We start from the raw sequence: 19,085 nt of genomic DNA, 5'->3' as shown, positions 1-19,085 counted from the left end.
CCTTGCTCATTCACGCCTCCATGGCCGCTCCATACTGGGCCGAGGCGCTCGCCACCGCCACCTATCTTCTGAACCGGCACCCTTGCTCTGCCGTTCAGAACGACATTCCCTACCGCCTCCTCTATTTCCAGCCTCCTGAGTACTCTCACTTACACGTATTCGGTTGTCTTTGTTACCCTAACCTCTCAGCCACGGCACACAACAAGCTTGCTCCTTGTTCCACAGCCTGTGTCTTCCTCGGTTATCCCTCCTCTCACAAGGGGTACGCTGCCTTGACTTGTCCACTCGTCAAGTCACCATCTCTCCCCATGTTGCCTTCAATGAGTCTGTTTCCCCCTTCTCCTCCCACCCCACTCACTTGTCGCAGCTCGACTTCCTCTTGTCCAGCCCCTTCAATGCTCCTGCTCCCCCTCGGTTGCCCCGTCCTCGAACGTCGAGCAGCCGCAGCCCTCATCCGTTGTTTTGCAAGAACTCACTGACGACGTCCCTTCCATCTTGGTCCGTGGACCGACCGTGTACCCTGCTCCATCTGCGGGCGAGACGCTGCTCTCTCCTTCACCGACGAACGCTCCGAACGGTCGGGCGAGTACCCCGACTGTGCAGGCGAGCACCCCGACCATCTCGGCGAGCACCCCGACCATCTCGGCGAGCGCTCCGACTGCACCGGCGCGCGCTCCGACCGGTCGGGCCAACGCCCCGACCGCACCGGCGAGCGCCCCAACCCCACCGGTGAGTGCTCCGACAGGTTGGGCATCGTCGCCACCCGACACGCCCTGTCACTCGATCTATGACTAGGGCAATCCAGCGGTTCCACTACTAGGGCATGGCAGCCTCAACTTCTTCTCCGTCCCCTCTGATTCCGGCGAACTATCGCAGTGCTATGGCTAACGCCAACTGGCGTGCTGCCATGGTCGACGAGTTTCAGGCTCTCATCGACAACGACACCTGGAGCCTCATCCCACGGCCGCCCGGTGCCAATGTAGTGTCGGGCAAGTGGATCTTCCGGCATAAGTTCCATGCTGATGGGTCCCTTGTCCGGCACAAGGCGTGCTAGGTGGTTCGTGGCTTCTCCCAGTGTCACGGCATCGACTATGATGAGACCTTCAGTCCGGTTGTCAAATCGGCGACGATACGGACTGTCCTCAACATCATCACTTCTCATGCCTAGCCGATCCACTAGCTGAACGTGAAGAATGCATTTTTCTTCACAAACACCTCATGGAGACTATCTACTGCCAGCAGTCTTCCGACTTCGTCGACCCCACCGCCCCTGATCACATCTATCTCCTATAGAAGTCCTTGTATGGACTGAAGCAGGCCCCGAGGGTATGGTACTAGCGGTTCACCTTCTTCCTTTGACAACTCGGCTTCATCGCCTCCACCTCCGACACCTCCCTCTTTGTATACAAAGAGATACAAAGAGGGGTCGAGCATCGCCTACCTGCTGCTCTATGTCAACGACATCGTCCTCACCGTCTCGTCCTCGACTCTTCTTCAGCACATCATGGGGCATCTTCACTTCGAGTTTGCCATGACAGATCTTGGCGACCTACACCACTTCCTCGGCATCTCCGTCACGTGTTCCTCCCAGGGTCTATTCTTGCCTCAGCGACAGTACGCCCTGGATCTTCTTCAGCGTGCTGGCATGGCTGAGTGTCACTCTACAGAGACTCCCATTGATACTCATGCCAAGCTTTTGGCACACGACGGCACCAAGCTCCAGGACTCCTCTGAGTATCGGAGTCTTGCTGAGGCCCTACAATACCTCACTCTGACTTGACCTAACCTGGCGTATGCAGTTCAGCAGGTGTGCCTCTTCATGCATGACCCGTGCGAGCCCCACATGGTCCTGAACAAGCGCATCCTGTGCTATGTGAAGGGCACACTCTCCTCTGGACTTCACATCGGCACCGGCCCTGTTCAGTCTCTGACAGCCTACTCCTACACCGACTGGGCTAGCTGCCCGGACTCTAGACGCTCCACATCCAGCTTCTGCATCTGCCTCAGTGATAATCTGGTGTCTTGGTCCTCCAAGTGCCAGACCACGGTGTCTCGTTCCAGTGCTGAGCGGAGTACCGGGCTATGGCTCATGTTGTGGCAGAGTGTTGCTGGCTGCGTCAACTTTTTCAGGAGCTTCATGTCCTGCTTGCTTCGGCCACTGTGGTCTACTGTGACAACGTGAGTGCTGTCTACATGACAGCCAACCCGGTGCATCATCAGTGCATGAAGCACATCGAGATTGATATTCACTTTATCCGTGAGAAGGTAGCCTTGGGTGAGGTCTGGGTCCTCCATGTGCCATCCTCTCACCAGTTCGCGGACATCATGACGAAAGGCCTGCCAAGTCCTTTGTTTACTGAGTTTAGGTCCAGTCCGTGATCCTCCCGCTTCGACTACGGGCAGGTATTAGGAAGTATATATGTATTTTAAAATGTATTTATCATTTCCTTGTACACTTGATGTATTCCTTGTACTCCAAGCCATATTGACCATATATATAGAGGTCACCCGCTTCATTAGAGTGTGTGGTAGTGTGTGGTGTTTCCCATCTACTTTTCTACATATTTGATTGTGGACAACTTGGGAACCCTCCCCCTCATAAATGCTCTTGATGTGTTACGGGCCTAGTAACCTGTTGAGGGATAAGTGTCCAATATTGTTGACTATAGGCTATAATATCACAATAAGAAATTGATTCTTTTTAGTTTACAGAAGGATTTTTTTAGACCACAATTGTCAACATATAGACTGCCACATTCATCATATATTATATACATATGTATCTAGAAAATTCAAAATATCTTATAATTTGGAACAGGGAGTATTATTTAGCAGAGTCTCTCTGCGGCGGCGCATGTGGGGAATTATTTTCGGGCAATTTTTCGCCCCTTCAGGCGGAGTAAGCTCCAGCCCAGTTCGGGCCATATTTTTCTAGGTGGGCTGATTTATTCATTTCTTTCCCTACAGCCCACCAAATTGCTTTAGTATATTATGGGCTGGGTGGGGCTAATCTTTTTGTAGGGAGGAGTTTATTATATGCAGCGATTTTGGACCTGTTAGGTAACAATTTTTGTCCAAATTGTCAGTTTGTCACCTAGATTTTATAATCATATGTCGAAAAGCTAGCAAAAATATAGTCGCTCAAAGCTAAGAAGTGGGACATGTTTTCAGTCAAAACTCCGATCACACATACGAAAGGGAACGAAATCCAAGTGAAAAAAAGATAGAGCTGCCACATGCAGACCGAAAAGCAGAGCCGGGGATCGTGCAGCATTTCTTCTGACTCTCCGTTGGAGTCCATAACTGAAACCGGGCGAGGCCGTCAGAGTGTGGGCGGTATAGTAGTTTGTTATCTTCTACTTTCTTTTAGAAAGCAAAAAACAATTGATACATCACGGTGTTGATTGAGATGGGGCACATCCTTGCTTGCACACCAGGCGTGACGCTTAAAATTAACAGTGGCAAAATTACGCTCGAGTCTGACACTCTGACTAGCCGTGTAACAAGACCATTGATTCTGAGACTGAGTTTTACTTGATTAATTCTGTGACTGGAGCACTCAGAATGATCAAATAAAGAGCTAGTTCCAGTGTATAGTAGGGACCATGGAGCTGCAGGTAGCTCTCTAGCCGCGTCATCGTCATGTATGATATGATGCTGCTTTCAAAAAGAAAAAATAAAACATTATAAAAAAAATGTAGGATACGATGGCTCCATGTGCAACCTATAGCTGGCTGCATCCCTGCACACGCCATGCCCTTTCGGTCTTTCGCTTTTGCACCACACATACACTGGCATTCTTCCTTTGATTCAGTGGAAGACGACTGGCTGATGAGGTTGTTCTATGCAGAGTATCTGCAGCTAGCTACGAACGAAGCTAGTGGAGTAGCAGCTGTAGCATGGGATTCGGTTTGCTTTCAGAGCGTGCGCACAGCGATCTCCGGTGTCCAGACCCAAGATATTCCGTACACCCATCATGGCATGCATATGGAGGAGGGCAGGCAATCAGCCAACTGACGCTCACTTACAACTAGCTTGAACTACTTTAACTTCCCAATAATCCTCAAAAAAAAAACTTTAATTACTTCCCTGGACCATCCTTATTACATGAAAATTGGACTCCGATCCTGTCCAAAGTCCAACCAGCAGTTCATGCACACACCCTGCCCACTCTTGTTTCGTAATTTGTCCATACAAACAAAGATCATACAACAAATCAATCACATTATCTCCAACACCAGAAAGAAGAAAGAATCACATAGACGAGAACAGCAAAATGAACAATCAAATGATGAACCGATCGATCGACCGACGATCTGCGAGAGCGAACGAGACAGTAATCACAGTTTCAGCTGTAGTAGCCTGCAGATAATGTATATGTAGTACGTAGGAGTAGTATCCAAGGAACGAAGGAAGCTGCTAGTGGTGGTTGACGAAGCGGCAGTGCTTCCTGATCTCCCCCTTGCTGTGGGGCGGCATGGGCAGCTTGCTGAGCTTGACGAGCGCATCGGAGAAGTCCTCGTCCCAGAGCGTCCCGTTCTCGGCGTACTCCTTGACGTGCCCCAGCGCCTCCTTCTCCGTCAGCAGCTGCCAGTCCGAGTTGAACGTCACGATCCGGGCCAGGTTGTTGTGGTAGTAGCTGTTGTCCAGGAAGTCCTTGTTCTTCCTCAGCTTCTTCAGGAACGACGGGAACGCCGCCGCCACGGCGCTCGGGTCCTCGTCCCGCACGTTGTTCGTCACCACGGGGTCGGGCCCCGCCGCGCACTTCGCCGACAGCAGGTTCCGGTACGCCGGCACGATCTGGCTCGGCGGCGAGGACAGCCGCCCGCGGAAGGAGGAGCAGTGGCCGACGCCGATGGCGTGCGCGCCGGAGAGGATCACCAGCTCCTCCACCGTGAAGTTCTTGCGCCGGAAGTTGCGGATCAGCTCGCCGATTGTGAAGGTGGAGTCCGGGAGGTCCCGCTGTGCGTCGGCGGCGCGGGAGATGGGGCCGTCGAGGCGCCCCGCGGGGGGGTCGAAGTGGACGTGCCCGTTGCTCAGGATGCTGGACGCGTCGCGGGCGGCGAACACCACGATGTCGGAGCAGGACACCGTGCCGGGGCACCGCTCCTCCAGCGCCGCCTTGATGTCGTCGATCACCTCGAACGCCGCGAGGCCGATGTTGATCGGCGCCGTCTTCTCCGTGTGCGGGTTCGCCGGCGTCGGGTCCAGCAGCACCGACGCGTCGCAACCCTGCACCGCCAGTCACCGTCAATCGATCGGATAGCTCGATCATATGAAAAAATGAATCACCACGCACGTACGTGTCTGTAATTCACTCATGTCATATGTAGCTTAAGCTAGTGGTAATCGAGAGATGACGGAATTATTGAAGTGAGATTAAGACACTGCATTAATGAACCACCCTACTACTAAGCTAGTACGTACTGCATTGCAATCAGATGGCCCAACTACTAGCTAGTGCTGTTGCTGTAGAGTGACGTGTCAAGTGTGCATGGCAAGTCATTTCGTCGGTACCGAGCGCGTAATTATAGCTTTGTTTGAACCTCGAACTTGTTGGAAAAGGATGTTCATATGTAGTGTCGGCAGGGGGGTGGCTTGTGAGTTATTGGACCATTATTGTTGAACTGTTTATTGTTCTACTGAAGACGCTTTTTGCAGAAATAGTCTGCTGATCATATTGCCATCCTTTAACATAGGACCATTTTTTAAAGGCATGCCCACTATTTACAAATGCGTGCCCTTTTTTCAAACAAGAAACATTATTGTTAGTTGGAGCCTTGGAGCTTTCCTATATATGCATAAGATTTTCAGGGCCTTTAATTTGGAGGACTAGTGCAACCAATGATTGATGTAGATGTGCAAGTGTGTGTGACTAACGCTAGTCATCTTAATTTTCTCTTCCTTGTAGCCCTTTCCGACTATGCTTTCCATGCTATAAAAATAAGCAAGATCGAGCAAATGAACAACCTCAGCTCGCTCTATCTCTACATCCCATTCATTCCGCACCACATGGGTTTGCAGATTAGTTAAGAAAACTTCCACATGTCTAACAGGGACAGGATATATGATGGCCAATTCTTCTATGAACAGTGATATGTACTACTATGTAGCTGATTATTCGTAAATAAAGATTTCATTTTTTTTCCCTGGATGAAACTGCAGGACAATGTGACTGATTGTCCAGTCGAAACTAGAAGTTATAGTTAAATGAACCCCTGGTAGTTGCACGTTAGTTATCGTTCATTTAGCAATCAGGAACACATGTAAGCTACAGTCAGCAAAGACAAGGAGGACACACCATTCCTGGGGGCCCTACCTGAAAGGAAGTCTTGGACATGTCAAATCGATACAGGGAAAAAGATGTATCTATAAGTACTCCAAGGAAAGTATCGCATTCGTGACCGATTCTCCAGCTAGCTAAGCAGAAAAATAAAGTCTCTTTTGCGCGCCATGTTGGAGTGAACAACCGGCGCACGAAACTCATCCACATCAGACTATTCGTGGACGACAGCAGCAATGATGACGATTGGCGAACGAAAGATGTTTGGACAGCTTGCTAGAGGAGCTAAGCTACAAGGAACTTTCTTATCGATCGGTAATATAAAGAAGCTCCAAAGTGATGGAGGAGTATGCCGTTAGGACTCTCGGTTGTATGTAAACGCTTTCCAGGTAGGTAAGGTGACAGATGGTTAAACAACGGTTGTTAGTGTTGACAGTTTTGGTACTTGCTCAAAATTAGTCCGTGTACAATGCAGGTGCTGCTTCGGTCGGCTGTTACATGCTTTGGTCACGTAAGCATGAGTACTATTTTTAGCGAAACTATGTTGGCACCTGTAAAAAGTGTGGTTGGAATGGAAGGTTACTGCTGCTCTCTATTCCTAGCATTTTAAAGAAGCTTGTGCACTGTGTTCCTGCCCTTTGTAACCATGAACTATTTGACTAATTAAACCAATTCTCCTGGTATACTCGAGTACTACTTTTTTTTTTTTTTGGAGACCAAGAAATGTCCTTGAGACGTTGACGGAATGACAGGCGCGAACGTGCTGGTCGACAATGGCGTGAGCTAGGTAGCTAGCTACACGGACGAACGAGCTGAGCTAATAGCTATGGGCGGAGAGGAGCTGTGTCGTGCGTGGTGAGTTACGACGGCGGCGCGGCACGTACCCTGACGAAGCAGTCGTGGAAGATGAGGCGGACGAGGGCGGCGCCGCTGCCGCGGTTGGCCCTGATGGCCTTGGCGACGTGGTACTTGACCACGTTCTTCCACCCCGGGCAGGTCTTCTTGTAGTAGCCCAGCTTGAGCTCGCTCGCCTCCGCCGCCAGCGGCGCCACCAGCAGCAGCAGCGCCGCCGCGCACAGCAGCGCCACCGACACCTTCGTCGTCATCCTTGCTTCCTTTCGGCGTGGAGCTAGGAGGCTTGTGCCACGGGAAGCAAAGCAAGCAAGGCGGCCACGCGCGCGCCCGCGGAAAGCAACACCAGTACTGGTCACTGCAGCTGTGGTTGCATGGTACGGTGGCGCTTGGCTGCTGCGTGGGGTGGTGTGGTGGCCTGGTGGGGGTATATATCAGCTCGAATGCTCGACCGGCCGGCCTTGGCGTTGCCTTCCGCGGCCCGGCTCGCGCTGCGAATATTTTTACTTCTGTTTAACGGCCGGGATGCAGGAGCGTGTGAGTGATGAGTCATTGCGTGACAGGGAACGGCCAACCGGCGCCACATGGACGTGCAGTGGCGGCGACAGGCGGCACAGTGTGCAGCGGCCGGCCAGTGTATGGTATCTGGTACGTACCGTACCATACAATTTGGTAGCGGTCCGTGGTTTCCTAGCTTGGGGCGGCGTGCATGCACCTTGCTTGGAATCTCTCTTGCCCATGGAGATCGTTCCAATCCAAATCCATTCGACAGCAACCAGAAAATGAACTCGATCTCGGCCACTTCTCTCTCTCCCTCCCTCAAGAGAGACGGGTACGGGCGTGTCTTTCTGTACCTACCTACCTACGCCCACCAAACGTAGTACTACGTAGAGCAGGGGGTAGCCGGAGCGTAGACATCTCGTGCGCTCTTTCGTGGGTTTCGAGGAACGCGCCCCACGCCGGGTCTCGCTCTTTCCCGGCCGTCGTCGTCTCTTCTAGCTGGCTCCATCGTCAGTCGTGGCACCGATACGATGATCCGTCGGTCCGTCGTCCGGTGGCGCGGCGCCGTCATGGATCCTCCCCTGTTCCGCACACACCACCACAACACGAACACGATCACTTGCCGAGAAAGCCTTTTAATTTAATTTGGCTCCGCCCGTGTTTCTGCTGATCCACATGGGCGGGCGCGCGACGGGTGCTGCTGGTACGGTGGATCGGTGGTTGCCACGTTCCGATCCGTCGCCCGTCGGTCCGTCCTGTGCCCTGCGCGCGTCTGCACACCACGATCTCGATCGATCGATGCCTCCCATCGTTTCCTCGACACACTTGAATAATGGGTTGATGAACGCATCAATCGATCGACGACGATCGATCGATCCGTCCAGTCGATCGATCAACTCGGGCCGTTGGTTTCCTAGCTTGGATGCTGGTTGCACTGCTGGCGGCCAACCCATCCGTGTCCTTCACGGCTCCTGGCAGCTAGCACGGGGCGCACGGTGCCTTGTCATCAAAGGACTGTACGTACGTGCTCATGTTCCGTGTCAGTAGTAATCGCTGCGCCTGCGACGAGCAGCTCCTGGATCCATCTCGCTCTTCAGTCGTCCTCAGATCGCATGCATGCAGGGCGTTGGGTTCCATCCATCCATTCCATCGGTAGCCATGAATGAGCGCTACCTGCTGCTGAATGACCTCTAGGCCAGGCCAGACACTCGACTGATGCATGACGTAGACGGATCGACGCAAGGCAGCCATGCTGTCCATGCAGTTTTGGTAATCTTTGCAGATAGCTGCCACAAGGGTCTCGGTCGCTGAAGCAACACTCCACTGTTCATCCCCGCCCAGCAGCAAAAGCGTTCGCGCTGCGCGTGTTTCAGTTTTTGTATCTACGTGCCCATTATATTGTACGGGGAACGTAACCGTGGCATTTCGGACCATCGATCGGTGTCACCCCAGATGGTTACCCATTCATGGATGCCGTGCTGTGCGAACAACGTATCATGCATGGCATCGCTGGGTTTAGCTGTTGGCCAAACTATAAGCTAGCCACGTACTCCCTCCATCACAAATTATAAGTCATTCCAAGAATCTTGAAGAGTCAAAGCATCTCAAGTTTGACTAAAATTATAGAGAAAATTATAAAGATTTATGATATCAAATAAGTATACTATGAAAATATAATTGATGAAGAATCTAATGATACTTAGATGACATCATAAATGTTATTATATTATCATATAAATTTAATCAAACTTGAGATGCTTTGACTCTCGAAGAATCTTGAAATGACTTATAATTTGGGATGGATGAGTACAACGTAACCTGCTGCAAGGTAAAGTAAAAGTTATTATCTGATCATGGATCCATCGATGCCTCTCCCTGTGTCGTATTTTAGGTAACCCAGTAGTCAATCCGTCTTTCTGCGCGTCAGGGATATCTGGATTGGTTAACAAAGCGGGAGACGATGATGATAACAAACTCGAGCGTCAGTCAGGCCAGATACTCCGTATGTGTACAAAGCTAATTAACAAGGCAGCGCGCGCCAAACTCTAACCCCTGGCCCGTTAACGTTCAACGTACGTGACGTGGACGCATCCGCGTGTCCACTGTCCACGCAAGCGACACGCAACTTGTGCATTTCCTGCCCGAACTTTTATTCAGCAGCAAGCTCCCAAGAAGGCTAGCGGCATGGGGCTCCACCAATCCAACTCTCCAGCTCCAACCTGCATGCATGCATGTAGGCTACTACACGTATAGTATTAGAATATAATGCGTGTGCGTAGCCGCCGGGCTAGATGCCGAGCATTCCCCTTTATTCCATGCAACTTGCCTTAAGATACGTGCACATCTCCTTTGCTACCTGCATTTGTCTTCTTCTTTTTCGTTGGTAATTGATGCTCATGTGGATCAGTGGATCGATCGAGGACTTTGCTAATGCCGGTTTAGTTAGTTGCCAAACCAATGGACAGATACGCATTCCTGACTGAACAAGCAAGGCACCACCCGTGCCTTTCGGTACTATGGTCCAAATTATGCATGTGACAGGGACCTGGGGAATAGTACTGACCACTCCTCAGCACACGGCCAAAAGAGAACATGTCCGGTGTACCGAACGTACGTGTGAGGATCGTACCATTGCATTTATTTTTGCAAAAATATTAGGGACATGCAACATTTTTTTGTTGCTGTGTACTCCATCCATCCCAAAATTATATGTCGTTTTGATTTTTCTAGATGCATAGATATTATTATGTATCTGGACATAAGATATATCTAAGTGTATAACAAAACCTATAAATTTAAAAAAGACAAAATGACATATAATTTGCAACGGAGCGAGTAGGAGGTTATGCACGAGAACTTCTCCCTCCCACGCTCCCTTTCACCCAAGATGTGTGCATGCAGCTACCACACGCCCTAGCTTGCTTTTCTTGCATTGTCATTTTGGCCATCTATCCTAAACTTGGAAGCCCTGGGCCACAAGTAACATGTGATCCCCTACTGGCAGGTTTTTTTTATACTCTCTTAAATCTGTTGTTCATGCGCAGCTAGAGCTGTATATATATTTTTTAGTGCACGCGCATGCATAGTACCTTTCGGTATTTTAGTGCTTAAATAGCACTCGGCATTGCAGCAAGCATCCAGATACGTTGAAATTCAGACTGCAGATTCCTTCACTGCAGGAACAAGGCTGCAACAAATTTTCAGTACGTCGATTTATGTCTCAGATTCGGGTCCAAGCTAACTAGCTAAGTATTGCACAAATATAATATAATACACTGCTATGTGTCAAACTCTCAACTGGGGCGGCTGTTAGCTGGAGATGGATGCGTGTTGCTTTCTTTCATGACTCATGACTATACTAATGTTTGCCACGAGATTACTGTACTTAACTAGCTTAGCTAGGACGATAACCATACATATGCATGCACGATGCATGTTCCATCAAGGAATGCAAATGCATGACTTGCTAAGCTATGGCTAGAAAGGGTGTCATTTACAAATTAAGCTTTTCCGAGAGTCATGATAACACATATATCCATTATGTACTTAGTCTTATTAGCATAACAAAAAGAATTGTAATAAAGAGATGCTCGCTCACCAACAACAAAGCGGTTCATACAAAATAACAAAATCCATACAGCCATCTGTACCAATCATCATCACGTTTAATTTATTAAACTAAAGCTGAACTAAAGCTGCTAGAGTATGGTATATATAGTCAAGCTTTGCTTGGACCTCATGATGGTGCAGTGCAATTTTCATTTCGGTCTAGGGTCGATCGATGGTCTGAGCGTGCGTCGCTAGCAGGGCTGCTGGTGCGCGATGCCCACGACGATACCATACCATACCTTTGACACCATTTCTTCTCTGTTTATTGGTTGTTTTAGGTTTTTGGGAGCAAGGAAAATTGGTTTGGATGTACGCATGTCTTCTTTCAGCTAATTTGTGGCTATAACGTTTGATTTGTTTTGGTTGTCATCTCATGTGCTTGTCCGTTCAAAGTTGGTACAGGCTACCTAGCTAGCTAGGACACTGCGCCACAAGTTACATGTGATCCCCAGTTCCCCACTAGCTAGCTAGCTAGTTGTGTAATTAAGGTTGTTCATTTGGAATATATATAGTCTATTATTGCGTTTAGTACTTAGTCCCACCAGTGTGCAGTGTTTGATTGGCATACATTGGAATTAATATAAGACAGATTTTTCTGCAGGGACAAGGCACCAACAACATACTTTCGATCAGGATTAGGGGTAGACATCTGGGGTACTATCTAGGAGTGTACTATGGTCCCGTTTGGTAGACCTTCTCAAAGTGCTTCTCCACCGGCTTTTGGTGAAGCCCTACCAAAGGGCCAATTTCAAAATGGCTTCACCACCAAAACCGGGGAGAAGCCGCAAAACGGCTTACACTAGAGAGGAGAAGCTGAAAAAGTGGCTTCACCGGCTTCTCCTCTCTCTCCAAGCAGTAAGTGATCATAAAATTACATATATTGCCATTGAGAAGCCGTTTTACCAAACGTTTTGCAAAACGGCTTCAGATTCACTAAAAAAGCCACTCCACCGAAGAAGCCGAAGCCGAAGCCGTTTTATGAGAAGCCGAAGCTCACGTTTGGATGATAGCAATTGGCCGCGCGCAGGCAAGAAAATGAAGTGCGTGCGGGCGTGCGGTCATTATTGGCAAGCCAAATCTTGGCTGTTGTCCAAACGCGCTCGTCTCCTCCGCTCAACGGTCAAAATTTAGCATGGCAACTATGGGCATCAATCCAAACACGCCCATATGTCTTCAATTCGCTCCTAAATGGAACACATATAATATTACAATGCGCGTAATGGAAATTACAGAGACTATGATAATTGTGAAGCACTTGGACCATCACAAACAAATTAACAGTGTTAAAACATTGATGCAATAATACATTATTTTCCATCGAGTAATTAAGTCTCAGTTTCATCCCCGCAAAAAGATGAAGTTGCTTAGAGCTTAATGTGAAATTCTTGTGTTCCAAACAGTATTTGGGGCTTGTTAGTTAGCTAGTAGCAGCTACTGGCTAATGTCATATACCCGGAGCGTGGCATTCTGTACAAATTACTAAAATATATACAGGCTCTCGTCATGGACCACGATTAACTGTAAAGCTGAAGACAGTATTGTCCATTACTTAATCCGAACATGGAAAAAAGAAAAGTTAAAGAAACACATACCGAAACCGACAAATAAAGGACCCCGCTTTCGAGTTATTAATTCATAAGAAAAAAAAAACAGAGCCATCTGGAAAAGCTAGAAAGCACATAGACGTATAAGCTGTGTTCATGCTCCAATCATCCGGATTATAAAAAGAAAAAAGGTGCTAGAGCACATACCATAATATAACAGTAATAATTTAGCCTGCAGCTAGCAGCCTCGCACCAATAATGATGGCGCCGCGCATCTTCCGTTGTGGTCAAGGCCGGCATGTGTTCTTGACACGCGATTTGTTCTTCTCTTGTTTGTTCATCGGTTTTAGCATAGCTTTGTTTTCAGTAAGGAAAAAGCTTGTGTTTTGATGGACAAATTAGATCATCAAACCAAATGAGTTTTTGCTTTAGAAAAAACGAGTGTATATGATCAGATGTCGAGTCAATACATAGGATCATGGCATGGTGCGCAAGTGGTCATGCAGAGCGAGAGGCACGGTGGTGGTTGGTGTGGATCGGATGTGTGCCTCGCTACCTTTTTATTTTTTGTAAGTTGGGACGTCGCTGTTATGACCGTCACATCATCTATTTGGTTGCTGTGGCGTCTACGTTGAGAGCAACTAGCTATGTAGGGTGCAGTCACTTACCTTACCAGAAATGGTAATTATCAAGTGTAATGGTCTATGATATAATATATATATATATATGTGCTCGTATATATATGAAATTTAGAACATACATTTTTGTTAAAAAAAAGATTTTGTGCAATCAGAAAGAGATCTACCCGGGATGTTCCGCATGTGAGATCGGCGGACTAAACCTGTCGGTTACAAAGTAGGAGTACTAGAGTACGTGATAATAACCTGGGATTTGGTAGCTTGCTGGGCAAAATTCAGCAGAGCCGTGCTCGAAAACGTCGTCGGTCACAATTCCACATTCGTCCCGACTGCACACATGGGTCCAACGTGGCGCCGTCAATTAGCTGTCCGATTCTATTTTAAGCCATGCGAAGTTAAGTTTCTGCTCCACCTTGGCCCTTCCAAATCGGAAACGATCATCACGTGAGAAGTTTTCAGAGGGGATCTGTTTTTGTCTTCTTTTTATGGTCGGTAGCCGAAGAGAGGCTTCCATGAAATTTTGATCATGAGGTTTTAGGCATTGTGGAGGGAAGGTGATAGGTGTTAAACGTACACCCCCGTTCAGATATGATATTTTCTTGGACTCTAGAACATATGTAAAAGACAAGGCACCGTAGATATCGTGTCTCGTCTCTTCGTCGAGAGACAGCTACATGACTATGCTCATCGTCGCTAAAATTTCAGATAGTGTAAGCAAAAGTTTCATGTTAATGACAAGAAATATAGAACTTAGAAAAACTTAGCAAAAGCAATAGACAAACCTCACAAGAAATAAGAAAAAGTTAGCACCGGAAAGAAAATCTAAAAGACCTTTCGATTACTGAAACTTTTTGACAAACCTCACGAGAAAATTATTAGAAACTTTTGATTTTTGATTGCTTTACAAAATTTTCATATTGATATAGAAAAACCCTTGATTAATAAACTTTTAAATCAATTTATAATTTTTTTTAAAATTCATTGCTAAAACCTCTCGTAATCACTTTTGCAGAGTTCGAAATAAGTTTGCAAGAGAGAAATTGAAGCTTTACGTCCAAGGTAAAGAGGGCTGACCTTTGGAGAAGTTGGGCCGTTCAAATCACTGTCTGCGTGCAAACAACTTACGAACGTGGGCCAGATATTTGGACCAAATTTTTTTATTGAACCGACCAAGCCTCTTTATTAGGTATATATTATGGGCCTAGAAAAGCCTAATAAGGAGTTCCGCCCGGCCCGGTTCAAAGCAAGCACGCAGGCCGGGCCATGTAGGCCCATTCTCACAGAACCGCCTTACCAGCCGCTGCACGAGCCCAAATAGCCCGAGTCGCTAACGCTTTGCTTTGCTTCTTCTGCAACGCTTCTTCCATCTCAGCGGCCTTCTCCGATTCCCAAACCCCTCGCCGCCTTCTCGAACCTTCGTTCCCCGTGCCCGACGATGAGCTCCACGCCCGCTGCGGCCGCCGGGCCGGCGGCGACGACGCGTACGGTGGCCTCGGCGGTGCTCCGCGTCCAGATGGCGCTCCTCGACGGCGCCGCGGCATCCAACGAGCCCCTCCTCCACGCGGCCGCCTCCGCGCTCCTCTCCCGCGCCGACTACGACGACGTCGTCACCGAGCGCACCATCGCCGACGCCTGCGGCAACCCCGCGTGCCCCAACCCGCTCCCCGCGGCCACCACGGCCGGCGGGCCCCGGTTCCACATCTCCCTCCGCGAGCACCGCGTCTACGACCTCGAGGAGGCGCGCAAGTTCTGCTCCGAGCGCTGCCTCGTCGCCTCCGCGGCCTTGGCGGCGTCGCTCCCAGCCGATCGGCCCTTCGGGGTCCCGCCCGAGCGGCTCGACGCGGTGGTCGCGCTCGTCGAGTGCGGCGGCGCGGGGGAGGGGCAAGGGTTAGGGTTCCGGGATGCGGATGGGAAGAAGGATGAGGGGAGGAAGCTGGAGATCAAAGAGAAGGAGGTCGCTGGGGCTGGGGAAGTCACGCTGCAGGACTGGGTTGGTCCCTCGGATGCCATTGAGGGGTATGTGCCGCGTCGTGACCGCACCACTGAAGGTGAGCATTCCATAATTTGCTTGCTCACAGCTGCATTTGGTCATATATGAAGAAGTTGGGAAGCTTAAATTGGTTTCCAAAATAAGATATGTATTTAGGCTGGTATAATTACTTTGATCATAAATCTTTACATGGTGGTCCAAATTATTAAGTGTACTGCCTGTAGCACTAATTACTAATTCCGTAGAATACATCAAAACTATGTAATCCAAATTCAATGCCTATCTGCATATTGTCCATGTGATTTCTTGCTAGGTGATTTACACATGCAATCCTCAGATGTATGATCACTTGATGTTTAATTATAGATAATAGTAACTAGAAATTAACAGAAGATAGACTAATAGAGCTTGTTGGTCGTGGATTTTCTGATTCTTACATCTTTTCTTGGAACTGGGGCGTTTTAGCCATTTCAATATGCTTGATCTCTACTGCTGCATTTAAACATCATGACTGTGCTACTGAGGCGGTTGAAACTGCGCTTTGAAGAACATCTACATTTCTTTAGGATCCACAACTTTGCTGCAGGGATTCCTACTATTTTTTCTTTGGAAACTTGCACTCTAGAAACAAAATCAGGGTTCTGAAAGTATTATGGGTTGGTCTATGGTTTTGTACAATAATTTCATAGTCACTGGTGACTGGTGTAACAATGTCTACAAGAGTAACGGTAGTTTTATTTGCAGGCACATTTCTGTACATGAAAGGATGCTTAACTCCATTCTTGCCCTTTGTTCAGCCTGTATTAACTTTCGAACAATTGAAGAAACAGTGAGCTTGTGTTCTGTTTTCAGGGCAAAAGCCAGCTAAGAAGAACAAAGTTGCTGGACCTGAACTGTCCGGAATCGAGAATGTGGATTGTAGGAATGCTGCTCCCGGTGAAGATGGCATGGCAGGTTCATCTCCATCAGCTGAAACACACGTGAGCTCAGAGGTAATAGCTGAGAAGATGGGCAACATGGTTCTTAGTGAGAATACAAAGACTCCTAGAAAGATGACAACTAAAACCCCATCGAAGATGTTGAAGCAAGAGGATGATAACAATATGCTGTCATCTTGCATATCTGATTCCATTGAGAAGCAGCTGGAAGATGTAGTTTTGGAAGAGAAAAGGGGTGCTAAGAAAACGAAAGCAAGTAAAGCATCATCAAGGTCACAGAAGAGTAAGTCTAGAAAAAGGCCTGGTGGAAGTGATGGGCATGAGGTGGACTTCACGAGTACCATCATTATTGGGGATGCTTCGACAAACATGGAGCAAGGGACTATGAATCAGTATAACTACTTTTCTAGTTCTATATTGACAGACAATTATGCCTCATCATCTCAGTCTGGAGCCAAAGGTCCAATGCAAGGTTATGCTGAACAGCTATACAAAGAATTTAGTGAAGCAGTGAGCATTGGAAAAGATGAGACAAGTGATGAGAAGATGAAACCTGCACTAAAATCTTCAATGAAGGCCCCCGGGTCTAAGAGCGGATCACAGTCTGTGACATGGGCAGATGAGAATGGAAGTGTTCTAGAAACAAGCAAACTATATGAAAGCCCTTCAAGTAGTATAAAACAGTCTGAGGAAGGCATGGACATTTCACTAAGGCGTGCATCTGCGGAGGCTTGTGCTGCTGCATTCATTGAGGCGGCAGAAGCTATTTCTTCAGGCACGTCAGAAGTAGATGATGCTGGTGAGCATATATTCACTATCCTAAACATTGCTATAATTTGAGGCATATGATTTTGTTATTTTTATTGGTACTGAATTTACCTTTCTAAATTCAGTTTCAAAGGCAGGAATCATCATATTGCCTGATACGCTTCACCCGAAACAATACAGCAATGAGAAAAGCAGTGGCGCAGATGAAGAATCTGAAATTGATAGGGATGTCTTGAAGTGGCCTAAGAAGACTGTGCTTCTAGACACAGACATGTTTGAGGTCGATGATTCTTGGCATGACACGCCTCCAGAAGGTTTCAGTCTAACAGTGAGTATTCTTGAGGAAAAAAAAAGAATTAGCACTTAGGCTTCATTTGATTCAATGTTAGCAACTCAGCAAAATGTGAATTTCTTTACAGCTGTCCGGTTTTGCAACAATGTGGGCTGCGCTTTTTGGGTGGATCTCCCGGGCATCTTTGGCCTATGTGTATGGGCTTGATGGGTGTTCTGTGGAAGATTTATTGATTGCCAATGGGAGGGAATATCCTGAGAAAATAGTTTTGAAAGATGGGCACTCGGCGGAAATTAGAAGAGCTCTAGATACATGTGTTTGCAATGCCCTGCCAGTACTTGTGTCAAACTTGAGGTTGCGGATCCCAGTTTCAAAGTTGGAGATTACTCTGGTAAGAGTCAGGTTTCTCAGAAACTAATATCATAGCCCATCTAACTAAGAATTGGTATGCATTAATTTGTAGGTTAGCTTGATACTAGTATCTGCGGAGCTTTTTGGATCATCTAATGTGATCGTCTTTTTACTACTAGGGCTACTTGATTGACACAATGTCATTTTTCGATCCATTGCCATCTCTGCGATCAAGGCAGTGGCAATTGGTGGTTCTGGTAATGCTTGATGTGCTCTCTATTCATCAGCTTCCTGCTCTTGCTCCAGTCGTCTCAAATTCAAAGCTTGTGCAAAAGGTTACCAACTGATTTCAGTTTTCCTTGACGTCTTTTTGTGCCAGTAGAACGTATCTGCTTTTGCTTTCTACACAACTAATTTGCTTCCTTGACGATGTGCTCTGCAGATGCTGAATGCCGCTCAGGTTAGCAGAGAGGAGTACGAGTCGATGGTTGATCTCTTCCTCCCTTTTGGAAGATCCATTCAGACATTCATGCAGATATAGCTTAAAAGAAGCCATGTAAATCGGCCCTCTGAAAGCTGCGCGAACCGGCTGCTGCTCTGCATAGGATCAGATATATGGTGATGCCTGAACAGACAAGAGTAAATACAGGTTGCTATCTACGAGTCGTGGTTAGCTATTGAACAAACTGCAACCGGGCAATTTCAGAGAAGCCGAAATGCCTGCGACCGTGACGCCTCCTTGTCCCTTGCGATATTCCTTGTGCGACTGCGTAGGCTGTGAGGACAGGCAATCTTTCCTGTCACGCTCAGCAACTGTTTTGCTTTAGTATGAAGGGACCTGAGAGCAAAAGATAACTCACTTTGACAAAGATGTTCCGATCGTAATTTCGATCGTGGGACTTTACCATCGGATAACTATTCGTTTTTTCCTTGGGAGACTTACCTTGTGATATATATTCGATTTCTCTGTGCATTTTTACTTGTTATTATCCTGAATACTGTGTCTAGTACTAGTGTATGCGTGGATTTGGCTGCCGAACCCATGGTCTGCCACTTGACTTATCTAACCGGCTGGTCGCTGGTGAATTGTGTGTGATTGGCAAGTCCACTTTCATCTGCTACCTGCTCAGCTAAAGACAAAGTTGATTGATTTGCCCAGCGCTGTCGCTGTGCTTGATATGAAACAGCGTTATCCTTGCACTTGCGTGGTCAGATGCAGTGGCTGTGCCGGCTCCCCTCTACTTTTCTCACTCAGGTTGGCGGCTCAGCTACGAGCACGAATGAACTGCTGCTCTTCTGCTTCGTTTTTTCCAAAGGTC

General features: G+C 47.9%; 2 protein-coding genes across 2 annotated transcripts; one reads left to right on the top strand and one right to left on the bottom strand.

The window, feature by feature from the left end:
* Positions 1-4,057: 4,057 nt before the first annotated feature.
* Positions 4,058-7,554, bottom strand: LOC117849695 (peroxidase 2). Its single transcript, XM_034731337.2, has 2 exons — positions 7,168-7,554; positions 4,058-5,232 (listed from the first exon to the last, which is right to left on the bottom strand). The coding sequence occupies exons 1-2, from the start codon at positions 7,387-7,389 to the stop codon at positions 4,420-4,422; spliced, it is 1,035 nt and encodes a 344-aa protein (XP_034587228.1). The 5' UTR covers positions 7,390-7,554; the 3' UTR covers positions 4,058-4,419.
* A 7,240-nt stretch (positions 7,555-14,794) lies between these two features.
* On the top strand, positions 14,795-18,739 carry LOC117848412 (putative RNA polymerase II subunit B1 CTD phosphatase RPAP2 homolog). Its single transcript, XM_034729816.2, has 6 exons — positions 14,795-15,475; positions 16,270-17,154; positions 17,249-17,451; positions 17,543-17,806; positions 17,946-18,101; positions 18,209-18,739. The coding sequence occupies exons 1-6, from the start codon at positions 14,863-14,865 to the stop codon at positions 18,305-18,307; spliced, it is 2,220 nt and encodes a 739-aa protein (XP_034585707.1). The 5' UTR covers positions 14,795-14,862; the 3' UTR covers positions 18,308-18,739.
* Positions 18,740-19,085: the final 346 nt, after the last annotated feature.

This window comes from Setaria viridis, chromosome 3 (genome assembly GCF_005286985.2).
Source record: "Setaria viridis chromosome 3, Setaria_viridis_v4.0, whole genome shotgun sequence".
Classification (NCBI taxonomy): Eukaryota; Viridiplantae; Streptophyta; class Magnoliopsida; order Poales; family Poaceae; genus Setaria; species Setaria viridis.
The sequence above is the reverse complement of the archived record's forward strand: the minus strand, read 5'-3'. Positions and strand labels throughout refer to the sequence as shown.

What these genes read in the sequence shown, in the direction of transcription:
- LOC117848412 (XM_034729816.2), top strand. Translation starts at nt 14,863, where the DNA reads ATGAGCTCCACGCCCGCTGCGGCCGCCGGGCCGGCGGCGACGACGCGT. An exon ending in TCGTGACCGCACCACTGAAG is followed by an intron (nt 15,476 to 16,269) that starts GTGAGCATTCCA and finishes TTCTGTTTTCAG; the next exon opens with GGCAAAAGCCAGCTAAGAAG. An exon ending in GTCAGAAGTAGATGATGCTG is followed by an intron (nt 17,155 to 17,248) that starts GTGAGCATATAT and finishes TTCTAAATTCAG; the next exon opens with TTTCAAAGGCAGGAATCATC.
- LOC117849695 (XM_034731337.2), bottom strand. Translation starts at nt 7,389, where the DNA reads ATGACGACGAAGGTGTCGGTGGCGCTGCTGTGCGCGGCGGCGCTGCTG. An exon ending in TCCACGACTGCTTCGTCAGG is followed by an intron (nt 5,233 to 7,167) that starts GTACGTGCCGCG and finishes CTGGCGGTGCAG; the next exon opens with GGTTGCGACGCGTCGGTGCT.